General features: G+C 39.0%; 2 protein-coding genes across 9 annotated transcripts in view; both read right to left on the reverse strand.

The window, feature by feature from the left end:
• Positions 1 to 21561, reverse strand: part of LOC116573399 — a 56654-nt gene that overhangs the window by 12861 nt on the left and 22232 nt on the right. For 2 of the 8 annotated variants that reach the window (XM_032313498.1, XM_032313502.1), the window contains exons 3-4: positions 20387 to 20513; positions 20026 to 20121 (exon numbers count right to left, since the gene is read on the reverse strand). In XM_032313498.1, the coding sequence (XP_032169389.1) occupies positions 20030 to 20121; positions 20387 to 20513 (219 nt within the window). In that variant the 3' untranslated portion in view covers positions 20026 to 20029. Of the gene's footprint in view, positions 1 to 9435; positions 10002 to 13210; positions 13337 to 19673; positions 20122 to 20386; positions 20514 to 21561 lie in introns of those variants that run through there. The other 6 variants (XM_032313503.1, XM_032313505.1, XM_032313500.1 and 3 more) reach the window with 5 other exon arrangements.
• On the reverse strand, positions 661 to 4609 carry LOC116572997 (microtubule-associated protein 10-like). The gene is given in 4 exon segments (XM_032312575.1): positions 661 to 3806; positions 3809 to 3894; positions 3896 to 4072; positions 4074 to 4609. Coding segments are annotated over 4 exon segments (2604 nt in total). The 3' UTR covers positions 661 to 2001.

Here is a 21561-nt window from a genome sequence, read left to right on the forward strand (position 1 = left end):
ATTGAAAATAGAAAGTACTAAATGCATGAAAAGAAGTATTTTTCACTATAATTAAGCTATTAATACTAACACCACAATTCTAGAAATAAATACCAATGGAGTGACTTGAAGAGAATCTTATTTACCTACTTAGTTTTGTAATCTAAAGTACATTAATGCTTTAGTCTTTGTTGTACCCCAGACATACTGAATTAATCATTTTTCTCATCTATTCTCATCACAGGCAATGACTTACTCCTAATCAAATAAAAGCTGATTTTTAAGGAATTATTTCTCTAATGTTTCTGACATTATTGCTTATATTTTTCTCTTCCATAGTAGTGAAAAATTGCTAACAATTTACACACTAAGCTGATATTTAGCTATAACACCTAGCATTAAATTACTTTGATTTTCTGAGATGATACAGTAGATGCTTTATATTAACTGAAAAATTAAGATCATAGCCATTAGCCATTAAGAAGCACTTCATATTTCAAAACATTTACTGGTATAATTTCTGTGCCTTCAGGAAATTATTTCAATAATTTCTAATATTCAAACTGCCATGACTACGTATTGGTGCTCAACTGTAAATTAAAATACTCTTTTGTTTGGATTGCTTAGGTCTTTATTATTATGCTTGGGATTTAAAGCTCCCTACAATCGGGGACTTTTCTTACTCAACAAATATCCTTTCAACCACTCTACCATTCTAATCAAGATATTTTCTCAGTCCCATGAGTACATTATGTTCATTCCCATATTTCTTTTATGCATATTGTTTCTCAAAATATAGTATCCTCATCTTTTACCACCTTTCTAAATTTTACTATCATTCAAAAGATAATACCTGCATTGTTATTTGATTACTTACAAAGGAAGGAAAATTAGGGCCTCACTCTATATATCTAAAAAGATCAGATATATTAAAAGTATAAAAATTAAAATATAATACATAAAAATTACATGTAAATAGTTGAACACAATAAGGTCTAAGTACAAAACCAATGAAAGAAATTATAAAGAAATGATCACTAGATAAAAACAAACTTTGAATACCTTAAAAATAACTATGGAACAACCTGAAATGACAACAATAAACTGAATTTCTATATAAGAAACTGGAAGACACCTTTCTTAGCTTCCTTTCCCAAATACTTTGTTGAACATCTGCAGGCTGTTTATAGACACCAAAACAAAAATATTGTAGTCAAATAACCATGTTTCCAATAAGGATTTTCTGCTGCTTATTCTTAGAATTTTTGCTTGTTTGACTGCTTAATTCTATTGGCTACCATCAGGTTATTTTAAATGTGTGGCCTTCATTAATTTGTTCAACACATGATTTTATCACACCCCAACCAAGGCCAGACTGTGCTAGCTACCAGGAACATATACTGGTGGGCAAAACAGATACAGTCCCTTCCTTCGCAAAACTTAAGAAGATAAACATTAATCAAGTGATCACACAAACTGCATTTAAAAAAAAGTAGAGCACATGATGACATATAAAAAGGACTTTACCTATTGGGGTATGTGATGTGTATATATCAAAGATTTCCCTAAAGAATTCATATATGTGTAAAACAGTAAGCTCTACCTACAGGGGCTGTATGTTAAACATTTTTGTACCTTTCTGCATCTCACACAGTAAGTTCTTCGATATTTGTCAAATGATTTATTCCCGTTAGAAGCTGAGATTATCCTTATTAACTAGGCTTCTTTTTTAATGGTGTGCCTGAAGTCTGCTTTAGGATGACTGATTTTTTCAGAGTTTAGAAAGATACTTTTATTCTTCTAAGATTAAACAACTTCAATCTTACCTAGGTTATAAGGTAATTTCATGATTAATATTGTTCAACTTAATAAATACTATCTAGACATCAAAATAACATATTTCTTTAAAAATTACCCATGTAATTTATGTACTAAAATAATGTAAAAAATTATTTAAAATTGTTTCACTAACGGTACACATAGGTTATACAAAAATAAAATGTTTTTTAAAAGCACGTATTTTCACACTGTATATCCTGGAAGTTTATTTATCACTAATTCACAAATATCCTTGAATTGATTGTAAATACTTAGTGAGGCAACTTCATCATCTTTGTCAAAGTGATCTGGTGCACTGCTGTCCAGGACATTAAGTTCCAGGTGCGACAAGTTAGATGGCAGATAAGAACTCACTTGTGATGTCCGAGGGGACTAGCTTTTTTCTGAAGACTTGCAACCAGTTCTTGTTTTAAGTTTAGTAGGGAGGTCCTGACCCCTCTTTAGAACTTCAGTATTATGCATACTGTTTTGATCTATCTGGTTTTCTTTCTCCTCAGTCCAATGTGATGAAGATAAATCACTGGTAGAGATACTAGACGTTTCCTCCAAACTTTTATCTTTAATCTTTGAAATATAAGATCTTTTACATGAGTATACTGGCGACCCAGTTGAAAAAGGCAGGCTAAGAACAGAACTCTTTTCACTGCTGTTTTTTCATTTGGACAGTATTGCTTCACTAGATTTACTTGTATATTGATTATGTTTTGGATTTTCTGACCCGGGACTGCTATCATGAGTTTGTAAAATTCTGCTAGTGTCCTCAGAGGTAGAGAAATCTTCAGAAGAGCAAGGGCTGGTGAAGTCATCGGAATACCTGAGTTCTGAGATGCTTTCAGAGCAACTATTTTTACATGGTTTATCTTCACCGACATCATCATTAAGAATGTCATCATCAGTGGTTTTGACCTGTTTATCTTCCATTTCTTTATCTACTACAGTTCTGTCAATAACTGCAACTTGTTGGAAAACACATGGACTTTGGACTTTCATTTCTACTTTTCCTTCCAAAATACTTGCATGCATAAACCCTTGTGGAACAGTGGAATTTGCAGGCCTCACAATTTCTTCCAATAAACCATTATCTGTTCTATGTTCACCACAATCTACAGTTTTTTCAGTTGCACATTTCAGGTTAGTTTCTTTAGTCGTGCTAGGGTCATCAAAAACTCCACTGATTTGCTTTGAGTTATCACTGTTTTCAGCAAAAGATGCATCTAAGCCCAAACACTCGTCTTTTGGCAGTTGGCATGGCTTCTGATGTTGTTCTGCAAAGCTTAATACTTTAACTTTGGATGAAGGAATTCTGAGTTTTGCACCCAACATTTGTGCTTGCATTTTTCTATACTGCTTTCTTCTTTCATGTACTACCAAAATATCAAGATTTGTCTGCTTTAAATGTAGTTTAAGTGTATTTGTTAGACCGTAAAGCAGCTTCCCCCTTGGGACTCTTCTGGGGGGGTCACCACTGTTCTTTTCAAAATGTTTACCTTTTCTGAGATTTTCGACTTGGTTCTTTTTATACTGAAGATTCACTGACTTTTCATTTCCCTCCACAGGAAGCTTATCCTTAGATTCAGATTTACATGTGCATTTGGCAGAAGATCCTGGTGACTTCTTATCCTCAGTTCTATATAACCAGGCTAAGTGAGGATGTATTTGAGTAGGGCCTGCCACAGGTTGGTTATATAACACGGACAACTCAACCAACAAGGCATTTAACAAAGGCAGCTGCCTTATTGTATTAATTCTATTTTGTTCAGTTTGAACATGATCTAAAGTTTGGTCACGTGCTCCTGCATCCTGAATGTGCGGAGGATTTATGGGCACTGGAGGATTTTCATGTGCCCCAGAATTAGTACGTTTCAGAAAATCAGTATGTTTGGGGGCAGTTGCACTGTTTTCCTCCACACAAATACCATCCGGTTCCTCAGGTACATTTATCTGAGGCTTAATGGTGATTGTACCCTGTACAGGGGGCATCTTTTCTGGGTCAAATGAGTGTAATACAGAGGAGGGGGGCAAAATGTGTTTGTTTCGATGTCTAACTCTGTGACTTCCTGATTTGGGGGGGCTAAAGCTCCTCACACCACTAGAATTTAAGTTGGTTTTGCCATGCTTCACAGAAACCGTGTCACCAGAATTGGTCTTACTGGGGAAAGTTCCTTCCTCCAAACCCTTCTGTGCTTTTGGGATTTTTAAAACCACGAGAAAACTGTCGGCATGTCTTGTTCTTGGCTCTGAGCGTGGCTGCTGGTTTTTCCTGCCGGGTCTGGGAACCGATCTCTCCGTGCTTCACCCCACCTCCCGTGGAAGCGACCGGCCTCTCAAGATGCCCCAACAAGCTGCTTCCTAAATCGGTTAAGTGGTAGCCCAGGGCAATGTCCCCAATCCGCTCCCCAACTTGGTTATACAGCGGGAAACTCCCTGGATAGCCATGGGAGCAGCCAGGGGCGGCCTGCCCCAGGACCTTGTGGGCGGCGGCAGCCAGAGAGATGATGCAGGCACCGAGGAGCTGCGGGGCGGGCGTGGGACGCCCCGGTGGGGGGGGGAGGCGGGCAGCAGCAGCAGCAAGGTGTAAAGCGGGGTCCAAAGGAGCTGGCTGCTGCAGGGTGGCGGGGTGCAGGCAGAAGAGACAGGACTTGCCGCGACCGAAGCTGACCAGGCCGGGTCGGATCTCCGGGGCTGGGGCGCCGGGGCCTTGCGGACGGTAAACCAGCAGCTTGGGGAAGTCCAGCAGGCAGAAGAGAAAACTATGAATCTCATTATCTGATATGTTGAGTGTGATATCCATCTAGGTGGAAGGTAGAAGTTAAATTTATGAATCTGCAACCTTGAGAGATCTAGGCTGGAAATACAGGTTTACAAGACACCAAGATGGTGATGGTAACCTAATTTCTTCATAGAAGGCATAAATTATAAATAAATATGGCACTGAGACTTTTTTTTTTTTATGTGAGTTATCTCGGGACTCTGCAGACTGTAGGAATTTTGGCTTGATTTCTAAGGAATTAAGATGAGATACGATGCTAACATCCTTTTCTGGGGCAATAACTTTAGGGAGAAAAGAGACAAAGTTGGAATCATTAACTAAAGAAAGGCATGATGAGACTAATAATTTTGAGAGGAAATAGTCCCTAGATTAATGAAACTGATTGAACTGTGAGTCTGGCTCTCTAAAGTACATTGTATCATAAGGGCTGTAGACCCCAGGGACAGATCCCACAGATGGGATGGGTTAGCAGGAATTGTAAAAAAATGGCAATAGTAGAATTAAGTAAGAGCAGCATTGAATTTTGGGTGGCTGGTCTACTTTGGCACGGAAATGCAAACATGTGGGAAAACATCAGCTCCTGCAGGAGCGTGGTGGGGCTGGCAGAAAACCACTTAGATGTCATGGCTCCAACCTGGTTTACTCAGCTTCGGAAAATGGAAGTTAGCTAAGGTGCTACTGAGGGACGTAAAATGGACATTGAATTTTATGGGCCAAACAAATCCCATGTAGGAGGAATCTGTTACTCAGGAACCATGAAAATGCCCAAGACTTAGTCTAGAAACACCAAATACTAATTCCAAGCCCCATTAGTAAAGGCATTCTGCTGTCTGCAGACTTCTGGATTAGTCCAGATTAGCTCCAAAATTAGATATAACCACCTGTAATTGATGTGGGCTGAGAGGGCTGAAGATGATTGCCAGAAGGAAGGTCTAATGCTGAGTAATGAGACAGGCTACATGGAGCTAACTAGGGGGAAATCTACAAAAGGCTTAGACCTAACCTTGGGCTTATGGTGAAAAAAATTGAAGCTTTCCCATTAAGATCAGGAACAAAGCGAGGGTGTCCCCTTTTACCACTGCTTTTTTTTTTAAATTTCTTTTCAGCACAACAGTATTCATTGTTTTTGTACCACACACAGTGCTCCATGCAATCCATGCCCTCTCTAATACCCACCACCTGGTGCCCCCAACCTCCCACCTCCCACTCCTTCAAAACTCTCAGATTGTTTTTCAGAGTCCCTAGTCTCTCATGGTTCACCTCCCCTTCCAATTTCCCTCAACTCCCTTCTCCTCTCCATCTCCCCATGTCCTCCATGCTATTTGTTATGCTCCACAAATAAGTGAAACCATATGATAACTGACCCTCTCTGCTTGACTTATTTCACTTAGCATAATCTCTTCCAGTCCTGTCCATATTGCTACAAAAGTTGGGTATTCGTCCTTTCTGATGGAGGCATAATACTCCATAATGTATATGGAACACATCTTCCTTATCCATTCGTCTGTTGAAGGGCGTCTTGGTTCTTTCCACAGTTTGGCAACCGTGGCCATTGCTGCTATAAACATGGGGGTACAGATGGCCCTTCTTTTCACGACATCTGTATCTTTGGGGTAAATACCCAGTAGTGCAATTGCAGGGTCATAGGGAAGCTCTATTTTTAATTTCTTGAGGAATCTCCACACTGTTTTCCAAAGTGGCTGCATTAACTTGCATTCCCACCAACAGTATAAGAGGGTTCCCCTTTCTCCACATTCTCTCCAACACATGTTGTTTCCTGTCTTGCTAATTTTGGCCATTCTAACTAGTGTAAGGTCTACCAGTGCTTTTCAACATTGAACTGGAATTCCTAGCAATAAGACAATAAGAAAAGAAAAGGAAAGGAATATAAGGTATATCGATTGGCAAGGAAGAAATAAAATTGTCTTTGCTTGCAGATGACATGGTCATCTATGCAGAAAATCCAGAAGAACTGCCAAACTCTTGGAGCTAATAAGTGATGATAGCAACATTGCAGGGTATCAAGTTAATATACACAAGTCAGTAACTTCTCCATATACCAGCAATGAATTTGAAATTTGGAATTTGAAATTAAAAACGTAATACCATTTATTTTGGTACCTCCCCCAAATGAAATATTTGGGTATAAATGTAACAAAATATGGGTAATATCTAAAACCTTGAGTGTCCCACAGGGCTAATAAGGTCAAAACTAGCAGAAAATTTAAAGCTTGTTTTTCCGAGAACTGTTTCTCCCTAATCAGCTATTGTATCTCCTCTGACCCCACTGGCACATCCACTAGCTCTCTCTGCAGAAGCCTGGACTCAGTGTCAACTGATAAGGCCCAGCTTATGAAAAGGCAAGACCGTGCATTCCTTACCCAAGCTAACAAGCCCAAGACCCCATCCAGCTTACACCAGTTCTCACAGCATGCTGCATCTTGTCCTAAGCTAACTTCCTGACATCAGGGGCTGAATTTTGCCTTCTTCTGGTGTGAAGTCTCCACCCCAAAGTGAATTGGGGTGCATGTTCCGTATATGTTCCATGCTCCATCTTTCTTCATGAAGAGTTGTTTTCCCGCCCATTTCATCAATATGTATATAGTCTCAACCTTGTTCTCTCTGCCTTTGGAGCGGTGAGTTTGAGACTCATTTGGCTGCCTCTCTTCCCTGCTGCCCACCCAATGTCTCAGTGATCGTATTTGCTGTTCTGTTATAGATTTATACTGAGGAAAACTAGAAAACTCTGACAAGATCAGAGAAAAACTAAATAAATAGAGTCATGTCTATGGACAGGAAGACTCAATATTGTCAAAATGTCCTTTATTCCTGACTTGACTATAGAGTCAACGCTGAGCTAATCCAAATCCCAGCAAGTGACTTTTGTGGTTATTAACAAACTAGTTCAGAACTCTAGACTGAGAGGCAGAAGGCCCAAAATAGCCAACACAGTATTGATGAGCAGAGTTGGAGAACTGACATTACCATCTTCAAGTCTTACTATAAAGTAATTAAGACTTTATTTACCCTATAGTAAATAAGACAGTGTGGCATTTGTGAAAGCACAGACAAATAAATCAATGGGACAGAAGAAAGCCCAGCAATAGACACATGTAACTATGATCAGCTGATTTTTGACAAAGGAGCAAAGGTAATAGGAAAAAAGCAAAGGCAGTCTACTCAACAAATGCTGCTCAAGTATCTGGACACCCACACTGGAAAAAAAAAAACACAACTTTCACAAAAATCAATTCAAAATGGATCATAGTCTTAAATGCAAGACATAAAACTCCTTGAAGATAACATAGGAGAAAATCTAGATGACCTTGGGTTTAATAAACACTTTTTAGATACAACTCCAAGTGCATTATCTGTGAAAAAAATAATAAGCTATATTTTGTTAAAATTAAAAGTGTTTTGTGGCGCCTAGGTGGCTCAGTGGGTTAAGCCTCTGCCTTCAGCTCAGGTCATGATCTCAGGGTCCTGAGATCAAGCCCCACATTGGGCTCTCTGCTCAGAAGGGAGTCTGCTTCCTCCTCTCTCTGCCTGCCTCTCTGCCTACTTGTGATCTCTGTCTGTCAAATAAATAGATAAAATCTTAAAAAAAAAGAAAAAAATGTTTTGCTCTGTGAAAGACACTGTTAAGAGAATTAAAAGAAAAGCCAAACCCTGGGAGAAAATATTTTCAGAAGACATATTTGATGAAGACCTGTTCCTCAAAATATGTGAAGAATACTTAAAGTGCAACAATAAGAAAACAATCGACCCAAATTTTGGCCCCCTAAAATGGGCCAAAGACCTGAAAAGACACCTCACCAAAGATGATATGTGAATGGAGAATAAGCATGTAAAAGGATGCTCCAGGGGTGCCTGGGTGGTTCAGTGGGTTAAGCCTCTGCCTTCGGCTCAGGTCATGATCTCAGGGTCCTGGGATCGAGCCCTGCATCGGGCTCTCTACTCAGCAGGGAGTCTGCTTCCCTTTCTCTCTCTCTCTCTCTCTCTCTGTCTCTCTGCCTACTTGTGATCTCTCTCTCTGTCAAATAAATAAATAAAATTTTAAAGTAATAATAAAAATTAAGAAAAAATTTAATAAGGATGCTGCAAAAACTGTATCATCAAGAAGATGCAAAGGAAAGCAACAGAGTGATACCACACACGTCTATCAGAATAACCCAGATCCACAAAACTGACCAAATGCTGATGAGGGTGTGAGTAGTAGGACTCTCATTCATTGCAGTGGGAATGCAACATGATACCACCACTTGGGAAGACAGTTTGTTAATATCTTAAAAATGTAAACCTATTCTTACTATACAACCCAGCAATCACCGTCCTTGGTATTTATTTACCCAAAAGAATTGAAAACTTAACAGCTACACAGAAGCCTGCTCATAGATGCTTATAGCAGATATTTCATAATTGCCCAGTGACAGTCAAGCAATCAAGATGTCTTTTGGTAGGTGAGCAGAAAATTAACTGTGGTACTTCCAAACAATAGTACCGTATTCAGTGCTAAAAATAAAATAAATAAAATAAAATAAAATGTGGGCTATGAAATCGTGAAAAGACATGGAGGAAAACTACCTTGATATATTCTGTTAGTGGTCAAGATGACTTGCTTTTAATCCTCAGAATGTGTGCAAGGTTTGAATGTGGATCTCTTTTTCTTTCTTGTCTTGTCATTCCCTTCCCCTCCTAAGTTTCTGGATAGGGGAATCATAGCTTTTTCTATTATGCTGTTGTTAAATCCAGGACAGGGTTAGAATCAGAACCATGAATTCCACTTTGCACGTCACAGACATGAAATAGCTGTTTGTAAATAGTGCAGATAATCTAAAGAAACTGTGAATTTGTCCCAAGGCTCTGCACTGCATCTTCAATTTTTATTTTAAACTTGCCAGAACTTGATACTGGAAATCCCTTCTCTTAAGCTGGCCAAAGAGAAAGACTGAGGGGTGGGTGGGAGGGAAGGCAAGGCATGGGGGTTGGAGTGTAAGTAAGCAAAAGCAGTACTAGTGATTAAAGGGGAAGAGGGACCTAAAAGACCAATCGGATAAATCTCTTCCAGAAAGAAATTAAGGGAAATCACGCAGCATCTTAAGGCTTTGAAGGTATGAGTTCATTAATAAGCTCAGTGTTGCTGAAGATTGATAGAGTGGTTTAGTGAGAGCTCTGTGATGGTCCTTGGCAGTTAGAAACTTGGACTAGAGGAATCGACATAGGCTTTGAAGTCTAAGGGTCCTTATTCCAATAGCAGCTTCTTCATTTCATAGCTGTATAACTCTGGGACAAGTTCACCAACTCTGGGAAGTTTGCACCCAGAATTTCCCGTAGATTCTCAAACTGTGGCATGCACATTCAAAACTAGACTTGGGCCCAGACAATTCTGATGCACGTGTGTCTGCAGAAGCATCTGAAAAAAGTATGTTTGTATAATTTACTTTAACATGAACATGAGCTACGCTGCTATAACAATGTCTTTGTTAAACACTTAATTTTTAAGTATTCAATGCAGCTCTGATTTTTACTCAACAATGTTTCTGGCAGCCATAACTCCACCTATGATTTTCTTCCAACACTCTGAATAGATACTAAGTCAATCGTGTTTAACAAATGGTTTTTATCAGAATTAACAGGAGAGCCTTACCAAACACAAGTTTTTAGGCATCATACTGAAAGATTTAGTGGTTTAATGTCTGTACTTTAAAAAAATATATTTCTGTAAAAACCAGCAAAAATGGTAAAATGCTAATGAAAGATTTTTAAAAAGAATATATAGAATAAATTTAATATTCATGATATTGTTAGTTTTGTTATGAAAATACATATTTAAATGTTATTAAGAAATCTATATAAACCCCATCAAAAGTGTCCTGTTCCTCCTAACACTTGGTGTGTGTGTATGAGGAAGATGATACAAGAATGATAACAAGGTATGGTTTTTCAGTCTCTATGTCAATGTATACCTGGCAACTCAGAGTCTAATGCTTGAGAAACTGGCATGTATGTTTACAAAGTTTGTAGTGATGACCTTCTGAATTATTACGAAAATCTGGCTCTATGTGGCTGCATGGTCAAGCAAAATCGTTAATAATGTGTAATTCTGGATTATTAAAGAGTGAAATCAAGATCTTTCTCTTTGGAAGAGCAAAATCCTGGGGGTTAAAGAAGTCTCGTAAAATACTAGTACCTAATTATATGACCAGGAATTAACTTCTTAATGGACAGACATGGAAGGAGAAGTGAGCTTGTTTCAAGTAAAGGAAATTTGGGATAAAGATTATAAAACATATGTAATGAACACAAGAAGCCATTACTTCCTGTTATGCACTGTTCCCATATCCTCTGTTGTTTCGGTTTCTCATTTATAACCTCCATATTTCCTACAGTACTTTCAACATTATCTTTTCTACCTCTGTTTTTTCAAATTGTGTTTTGATAACTGCAGTGATTTTATTCTTTTTTTTCCAGTTATTTCCTGTGATATAACATGGTTCATAATACAACTTCTTGTGGTCTTATCTCTTTTAGAATGTCTTATCTCTTTAAGAATGTCTTATTTACCTATTTTATGTTCTTGCACACCCAAAGCCATTATTTCATTGTTATTTTATAGTAAAAACTAGTGACAACATTTAGGCATTACATGACAACATTTTTCAGGTGAATTACCACTTGCTTATCCTGTCTTCTCCTGTTTCCTATAATAACTTCAAATATATCTTGTGATTGCTGTTGTTGTTGCTGCTGCTGCTGTTGTTGTTATTATTATTATTATTATTATTATTAATTTTAATTCCTAAGTACTAACGGAGGTGAGTTTTTCCTGATCCAGGTTTTCCCATGGGGTGAACAGAGAACCGTACTCCAAACTGGCAAAAATATTTCTTAACAAGCGCACTGCATCCTATCCTCAATCTTTACTATTCTTCAACTGAGAGAAGTCCTTTTAGTTTTTTCAAGTATAAAGTCTTTTTCATTTTCTATTACTTCACAGATGGACTGACTACAGCTTTCCAACACAGCCCGTGTCTGCGAGTCCTCCTTCTACCCCATCCCTCTGCTCCTCAGAAAGCAAGCCAGTACACAGATCTACCACCACCAGGAAAGTCCTTCCTGCTGTTCTAAGAGATCAGGTTTGACAGTGTGAGGTTCCACCTTCGGCAGTAGCAGCTCTGAAATCTGCAGCTCGGCACACACCTCCAGTGGGTATTTCACTGCTATTAGCAACCCTTCCCCTTGTTGTGTCATTTAACTTTCTTCTTGTTCTTTCAAAAGTGGGGTTTGATTTACATCTGTTAGTTGTTCTTGTATTCCTTTCCTGTTTATGTTTCCATCTTCAGACCTGAGGTCCATTTACTTCTCCTTGAAATACATTCTTCTCTTGGCCTCCAGAATATCATATTCTCTCAACTTTAGTCCATCCTCACAGATTCCTCCAACTGTCCTCACCACTCAGTCCCCCTCATTTTCATCACTTCTAAACCCCTAAACCTTGTGGGGCCCCAGGATTCAGCCAAAAGATCATGTCTCTCCTTTATTTATACTCACAAGCAAGAAGATCTCATACAGTTCCCATGACTCTGAACATCTTCACACTGCTGGTGTCCACACTTACATACTGTTACACATAGTTTAACCACTGAAAGACTAAAAATTTTCTGAAAGAATATATAACTAAAAACTAATAGAGGCAAAAGAGTATAATTTTTAAAAAATCCAAAAGGAGCTGTGAAATGAGGAATAAAACAAGAAAGAAGACATGGTACATAAAGAAAAGAAATAGAAAGACTGCAGGCTTAAGTCCAGTTATACCAGTAAACATAAATGGACTAAATAATCTAAATAAGAAATTTTAAATGTCAGACTAGATTTAGCAAACAACTACTGCTTTCAGTTTATAAGAGACACACTTTAAATTTAAGAGCACAGTAAGGCTGACCGTAAAGAATAGAAAATAATATACCATGAAAATGCAAAAGAATGCTGCTGTAACAATGCTAATACCAAAATCAGCCTTAAAGGCAAAAGTATTACTGCATATATGGAGACAGGCACGGCATAATGGTTGAAGAGTCCATTAAAAAATGGGATGTAACAATCCTAAATTTCCATTTGCTGAATTAATACAGCCTCAAGAAATATCACAGTTGGGAGATTTGAAAACACCTTTCTTAGTATCTGACAGGACATCAGACAAAAGACAATCAGAATACAAAAGACCTGAAAAAATACCAGTGCAGGGGGCGCCTGGGTGGCTCAGTGGGTTAAAGCCTCTGCCTTCAGCTCAGGTCATGATCCCAGGGTCCTGGGATCAAGCCCCACATTGGGCTCTCTGCTCGGCAGGGAGCCTGCTCCCTCCTCTCTCTCTGCCTGCCTCTCTGCCTACTTGTGATCTCTGTCTGTCAAATAAATAAATAGAATCTTAAAAAAAAATACCAGTACAGAACATTATACAAAACAATTACAGACTATACCTCCTTCTCAAGTGTGCACGGAACTTTTATGTATTGACAAATTTCAAGCAACTGAAATTATTTCAAGAAACTGAAATTCTCTGTATTAAGTTAGAACTCAAGAACTGAAGGATAACTAGAAAAAATGATTTTAGAAGCAACTCACTTCTCAACAGCCCATGAGTCACAGAAGAAATCCTGATGGTTTGGGGGGTGGGGAACCTAAAATAAATGCCCATGGCAGGCCTGCAGCTCTGCCCCGGCCGGGGTCCACACAGCTGTGACTGTGAACCTGCCAATGGTAAATTAGCTGTTAGGAGTTGCTGCAAAATATGCACTAAGGGAAGGGGGGAAAAAAAGGAATTTTTTAAAACAGCATTGTATTGTTTTGTGGCTACTACACCCAAATATGTGGTAGAAGAGAATATGGCATAAGTCCTAAAGACAGTCATCCCCACCGAGGAAATAAGGTGAGGAATTTTTTTAAAGATTTTATGTGTTTGAGAGAGAGAGAGAGAGAGCACACGCACAAGCAGTGAGAGTGGCAGAGGAAGAGGGAGAAGCAGGCTCCCTGCAGATGCGGTGCTCAATCCCAGGACCCTGAGATCATGACCTGAGCCACCCATGTACCCCTATGGGTGAGGATCTAGTGTCCCTGTCTAGAAAGTTACAATACTGGAGGTAGAGCAAGCCTCTATGACTGAGGATTTTGCCTAAGAGAGGGAGTGTGCAAAGGAGAGAACATGACAAGGGAGGCAATGTCCAAAAAGAGACTTTGGAAGCTGTCTTTTGGAAAAGTCATTTTGAGATTGCTAATCAGCTCTTGTTAAAATCTGATGCTTAATCCACTGGAGACTGATGATGGGTCCCTAGCCTGCTGAACCCATTTTTTGGGTAGATCAACTTGGAATCTACCACGGTCAAGGTGAAAACGGCTTTTTACAATAAAACCCTGCAAGAAAGGCTTTGTTGGTAGCTCTGCAAAGCCTGGAGTCACAGAGGTTTTTCCTACCTGCTGCTCTGTTGTAGCCTTCAGCTCTGCCAAGCAGATGCTGTGACTATGATATGTCAGAAGCCAGCCCTGTGGTGCTGTGAGCTATGTAAACACCGTGGATCCTGGCAGAACCATCCAGGTCATTACCATGGGGCTAGCTCTGATGCAAGGACCTGAACACAACCCATACCACAGAAGCCGACTGTATTCTGACCTCAGGATTCCTGTGGAAGGTACAAGGTGGTGGGGCAGTGAATCAAAACTCAATTTTAACTTCCTCTAGAGGCTATCTCACTACTGTTGACTTTCCAAGAATGAGCAAGAATAAGTTTATCTGTGCCACCTCCTTCCTGGCACTCACACCTTAGCAAAGCAGACTATTGAATGCAGCTATTCTCAAAAAGGGATGGTCTCAACTCTATTTACTGGGTATGATTAGGAAAAAGGAGATGCATGTGTGGGAGCGGTGGTAGTAAATGCACTTATTTTGAAAATTCTGAAAATTCAAGATCTCACCCTGAACACTCCCCTGGACATGACCTATCTCTTTCTCCTGTCAGCTACTCCAGGCCAAGAGGATGGCCAAAGAACAGTTTCAAGGATTAGAATTAATTCTGTTTAAACTGTGTAAAAATGTTTTTCTTTTAAAGGGCTTTGGTCTCCCTTTCACTCAGACACCCCAAGATGAAATTCTGGTGGAGAGTAGAGATAACTGGAAAAACATGAAGTTACAGTTACCGATAAGATACACAGATTTTGGGGCACCCGGGTGGCTCAGTTGTTAAGCATCTGCCTTCAGCTCAGGTCGGGTTCTCTGCTCTGCAGGAAGCCTGATTCCCCCTCTCCAACTACCCCTGCTTGTGTTCCCTCTCTGGGTGTCTCTCTATCAAATAAATGAAATCTTAAAAAAAAAAGAAAGATACACAGATTTTTAACAATGGAAGTAAAGCAAAAACTCTGACACCTGGGAAAGTGAACCTTTATAACAACATGGAGACAGAGTTCTTGTTCACCTTCGTCCTTCCAATCCATCCTTGGAGCTCTCCCAGAGGAGAAATGCCTCTGCTGCTCTCCCTAACTGCCATCCATCCTGCTTCGCCCAACAACAAACTGTAGTGGATCCCAGGCATTCAAACTGGCAGCTGCTTCTCTCATGCATGCTTGATGTTCTGATCAAAAGACAGAAGATAACAGTCCCTACCTTTTCCCTGCAGAACACCTTGAAGTGTCATGCACACCTTAGAGAACTGGGGCGGTTGGAATGGATCATGGACAAGCGGGACTGTTTGGAACTGACTGACTTAAGGCAGTCCCTCTGAAGAGACAACAAAATCAAAGATTTGGACTGGTGGGGGTGGGGATTCCAAAGCTCACCATACAGTGAAAGTCATGCCAGGGGCCAGGTTTGGGGCGGGGTTAGGGGTACTCCTAACAACTGAAAAGATCTTTCTTTCCAGGTATACTCTCTGGGATTGTGCTTTTGTGTGTGCATGTGTGAAAATAAACCACTAATTTGCAATCTAAGTGTGATCTGCAACCAGGAGTGATTATCAGAAGCTTTCAAGTATTTGAGGAAATACCCGGTAGTGTAGCAGACCTTGGACATGCCCTCTTGGAGCAGGTTGACCTATACTACAGTTATTAGAAAGTGGTACAGAATCTGTTTCTGTCTTGAGCTGAAACGCTCCATGACCCTGCCTCAGCCTGCAAGGCATTCAAGTCAGCTTCAACTGGCTGGCCAGAGCTCTATAGGTAATAGAATGTGCCACAGCTCTATGGTAACAGAATGTCCTTGTAAGCCAAGGCAAAGTCTGGGCAAAATGCTAAGACAAATTGCGGGCCCTGGTTTGGTGCCCTGGGCCAGGTAAAAAGGCAAATGAAAATGAAGAGCATCTAGCTTTCTAAGACACATCTTGGTGGTTAAAGACTAAACCAAAATGACTGAGGAGTGGCATGTACATAGAAAAACTGGCCAGAAATTGGAAATAAAATGAGTGGTATGTGGGAATGTAGGGAAAATAAATTTTATGTTTCTGCACAGCTAGACTTTTTAAGCAAATTTAAATAAAACTTGGAGCTTAAGGTAAAAGAATGAGGCTTGGAAAGTAATTTATGACTAATTAGATAGGGACAGACTCCAGAGAGACTCACATTTCAGTTGGGGGTACCAGAACCAGGAGCCCTGGTGACATCATGGGTATAAGGCTGGAGACACTGGTCTTCTCTCTGCTCTGAAGAAATCTACTCATAGTTCAAAGGGTAAAGTGTGAACTCAGGGTCCTTTCCAAGGGTGCAAAGGTTTTCCTCCCTCCTTTTAAAATGGTAGAGGGATAACTAACTCCCTCCTCTATAGAAACACCCAGATTCATTTTACCAGTATTTTTCACCCAAAATACCAACTTTGTATATATATGTAGAACACCTGATTTTTATCTCATTGCTCCAAGAGTAAGGAACTGAGGTATACTGGAACCACAAAGTTGTTACTTAGTTTTAAGTAAATACTAATTCACCTGCTCTGTTCCAAAAATCTCATGTGTTGTACTTATGGTAAAATTAACAAAGATGAATACTAAAACTTTAACAGTCTAAAATTTAAAATCTCCACCAAAAGATAACCTCAAACCCCAGAAACTTCACAGGTGAAATCTTCCAAACATTAAAGAATAACATAATCTCACATAATATCATCCACAGAATAGAAAAGTGTGAAATGCTGCTCAACTCATCTTATCGAGGTAGTACAATCTTTCTTTTTTTTTAAAGATTTTATTTATTTATTTATTTGACAAAGAGAGGGACAGTGGGAGAGAGAACACAAGCAGAGATGGTGGGAGAGGAAGAAGCAGGCTTCCCGCTGAGCAGGGAACCTGATGCGGGGCTTGATCCCAGGACCCTGGGATCATGACCTGAGCTGAAGACAGACACCTAATGACTGAGCCAACCAGGTGTCTCCAAAAGTAGAACAGTCTTCAACCCCAAACATGAAAACATTACAACAAAGGCTAATTACAGGATAACAGGTCTTATGAACATACACACACACACACACACACACACACACACACAGAAAAATCATAAATTAACTTGTAAAAAGCCAAATTCAGAGATTATGAGAGCAAAATACATTATGACAGAGAATGTATTTCAGACATATCAGGTTGGCTTAACGTTGGAAAATTAATCAAGATTACTCACCATATTAATAATAAATATGAAAAATCATGATTATCTCAATATATGCAGAGAAAACTTTTGACAAAATACTCATTCATGATTCAGAAAAAAAACAATAAGGGGGAGCACTTCAGTGGCACAGTCAGTTAAGCATCCCCACCATGCATGTGCTCTCTTTCTCTTTCTCTTTCTATAATAAATAAATCTTTAAAAACAAAAACCCTCTTAGCAAACTAGGAATAGAAGAGAACTTCCTCAAAATAATAAGGCACATTTATAGAAATCCTTCAGTTAAAATCAAAATTAATTCTAAAATACTCAATACTTGGGCGCCTGGGTGGCTCAGTTGGTTGGACGACTGCCTTCGGCTCAGGTCATGATCCTGGAGTCCCGGGATCGAGTCCCACATCGGGATCCCAGCTCCATGGGGAGTCTGCTTCTCCCTCTGACCTTCTCCTCGCTCATGTTCTCTCTCACTGTCTCTCTCTCAAATAAATAAATAAAATCTTTTAAAAAATAAAATAAAATACTCAATACTTTCTTCCTGAATTCAGAAACAAGACAAAGATGTTCACCTTCACCACTTCTGTACAACATGCTATTGGCATTCTTAGCCAGTACAAAATTAGGAAGGAGAAGTACACTTGTCTTTATGCATATACAACACAATTATTGACCTAAATTTTTTTTTAAAAACTATAAAATAACTATCAGAATAAGTAAACTTAGCATGATTGCAGGATACAAAGCCAGTGTGTGAATACCAACAATTTTTCTATACACTAGAATTAGATGCCAATTCTCTCCAAAATGATAAATGCAACCCCAATAAAAGCCCTAAAAGAGGAGGTATAGGGGTATGGATGGGTGTGTGTGTGTTTTTGTGTGTGTGTATGTGTGCCTTTGTGGAAACTGACAAGCTGATTCTAAAATTTATATGAAAATGTAAAAGTTCATAGTACCATAGCACTGTCCATAATATCTGGAAACATAGAAATTATTTTAATATATTTTGTAGATTAAAGATATTCTTGGCAACATTCTGTATTCATGCTATAGCCAAGCAACCTTGAAGAAAACAGCAAAGCTACAAGGCTAACACTGCCAGATGTCATGACTTATAATTGAATTATAAAGATAAAAGATAATGGTAATGTCAAGAAGATGGATAAATGGAACCCTTATTAGACAGCCAGTAGGGGCACCTGGGTGGCTCCGTTGGTTAGGCAACTTCCTTCAGCTCAGGTCATGATCCCAGACTCCTGGGATCAAGTCCCACATCAGGCTCCCAGCTCCATGGGGAGTTTGCTTCTCCCTCTGACCTCCCCTCTCATGCTCTCTCACTCTGTCTATCTCTCAAATAAATAAATAAAAATTAAAAAAAATAAAAGACAGCCAATAGAACAAAGCAGAAAGCCCAGAAACAAAACCACAAATATATGTTCACCTGATAAATGACAAAGATAAAACCATGATTCAGCAGAAGAAAGGACAGTCTTTTTAACTGTCATCAGAAGTCATCAAGAAAATGGTAAGACAAGGCTTATATAATTGAGAAAAGGCACTGTCAATACATACATTTGTCAAAGATTCATATTTGGAAAAAAAGTTCTATAATTCAACAGAAAAAGACTAATGGTCCCATAAAATATAGGCAAAAGATCTGAACAGTTAACTTTGCTAAAGAAGATGCAAATAGCCAACAAACATATGAAAAGATGCTCAACATCAGTCACCAGAGAAATGGGAATTAAAGCCTAATGAGATAACACAACAAAATGAGTAAAATGGCTAAATTAGACTGACAATACCAAGTGCTCACAACAATAAATGGCAATTAAAGCTCTCATACATTGTTAGGGACAACAGGATTTAGGGGTACCTCTTTGGAAAATTATTTAAATTAAAAAGTGTTGTAGGGGCGCCTGGGTGGCTCAGTGGATTAAGCCACTGCCTTCGGCTCAGGTCATGATCCAGGGTCCTGGGATCGAGCTCCGCATCAGGCTTTCTGCTCAGCGGGGAGCCTGCTTCCCTCTCTCTCTCTCTGCCTGCCTCACAGCCCACTTGGGATCTCTCTCTTTGTCAAATAAATAAATAAATAAAAAATCTTTGTGCTCGCTTTGGCAGCACATATACTAAAAAAGTGTTGTAAAGCTAAGTATGTGATCACTCTACCAAGCAAGTCCATTTCTGGTCACACAACTAACAGAAGAGTTTACATACTCCTCAGAACAACACACACAATAATTTTTATAAATGATTTTCCAAAAAACCTCAAACTCAAAACAAATGTTTCAAAACAAATATGTTTCAAATATGTATCCTAAATATGTTTCAATAACATAATAAAGACATAAACACTGTGGTAGTCACAGTGGAATGCTACACAGCATTAACTAAAGCAATAAGCTAATCATAAACACAATGTGAATATTTCTCATAGACATAATAGTGAATCAAAGCAGGCAGATACTAAATACATACACACACACACTGTGTGTTTATATGTATATTGTATATACACACATATATAGTACATGTGTATACTTAAGATCTGTGTATTTAACTCTATATAATTTATTCCTAAGGAGGAAAACAAACATAACATTGTGTATAAAAGTGACACTGGGAGATACTGGGTGATTGAGTGACACTGAATATTTGAGTCACGTCAACATGCTACTTTCAAAGGTCCAGAGCCTCTAAAAAGTGATTCTTAAAGACCATTTCAATGGCCTTAAAGCTCTGAACTAAGGCTTTGTGATCTAATTTCCTCCTAAACTCCATCTGGCTCATACGTACTCACTCACCTGGTCATTCTGGCTCAGGAACTCTTCCTCTAATATCCACGGCTCCTCTCCTTGCTCCAACTTGAGGATCACTTTCTGTTTCAGGGATGGAATACCCTGTGAATGAGAAGTGGGACAAACTGGATGAGTTTCAGGGCCTCTGAAGGGAGAGGACATTATAACTCAAAGACCATACAATAAAAAAAAAAAAAATAATCCCTGTTATGAGGGAAAAGAAAACAAATCCCTTTGGATAATCAAAAGGTCATCCTTGACCTCCAAATTTCAAAACTAAATATTATATTCCAAAAATCCTGCAAGTTTCTGTAAATAAAAAAGACACACACACTGGGGGTCTATGTGAGAAACAAACACTACCTACCCACTAAGACAAGGTGGCTATAGTTTTCCAGCATCACATCCCTGTACAGGGTCCTCTGAGCAGGGTCCAGGTGCTGCCACTCCTCCTGGGTAAAGCCCACAGTCACATCCCTAAATGACAATGATCCCTGGAAAAGCACATTTCTGCTCAGTCTGAAGTGGTCAAAATCAAGTGACAGGAAAAAAAGAAGTTCAAAGACCAATTCTTGGGGGTATAGCTCTGTGGTAGAGCATTTGACTGCAAAGACCAATTCTTACCATTTTTTACTGTTGAAAACTGGCCAGAAAATGTTACTAAGGACCTCTATTATAGAGCTTCTTTTGGGATATGCTTTGTGAGTTTAAAAAAAAAAAGATCATAATAGAAATACCATTGGTGAATTATTTTGTTACTTAATACAAAAAATCTGAGTGCCCACATGTACCTGTAACTGCCCTAGTCTCTGAGAATTCCAAGTTTAATAAAATACTCTTACTGGTCTTAAAGAAGTTATTCTCATAAGGAAACATACAAAAACATAGCTACCATAGGACTTAAAGTATCCACATCATAAACACGTGCAACAAAAACACGATTTATAAAGGGGTTCTGTGCAAGTTCCCCTGCTCTGAGGACCAATGCCTCTAATCACACAGGTGCAAAGAGGCACACAGCCACTGTTAGTGAATTTCCCCAGTTGCTGCAAGTCCCCTTAAGTTTGTGTTTTCCCCTTTTCATTTTCTCCTCCTTCATTCTTTGCCTTTCCCCCTTTAGGAACCAAACACTGAAGACCAAGACATTAAAAAATAACTGCATATAATAGGAGAATCAGAAAGTAAGGGTGAATACCCAAGGACAGGCTCAGAAAACACTAAGACATTAAGTTTACACATCAGGCAGATCCTTGGCACAGAGACAGCCTACAACAATCAAAAGATAAATGAAAATAAACAAAATCAGTAAGAAAATAAGGAAAACATTGCAGAATGGGAAGAATCTGATTTTCAGAGTTACCACATTATTAGAGTCAAATGCCCAGTGGTCAATCAAAAAAATCACAAGGCATACAAAGAAACAGGAAAATATGTAAACATAAAACTCTAGAAAAAAACACAGGTGGTAAGCTCCTTGACACAGGTCTAGGCAATGATTTTAGATTTGACACCAAAAGCAAAAGCAACAAAAGAAAGAATAAA

This window comes from Mustela erminea, chromosome 14, assembly GCF_009829155.1.
Source record: "Mustela erminea isolate mMusErm1 chromosome 14, mMusErm1.Pri, whole genome shotgun sequence".
NCBI lineage: Eukaryota > Metazoa > Chordata > Mammalia > Carnivora > Mustelidae > Mustela > Mustela erminea.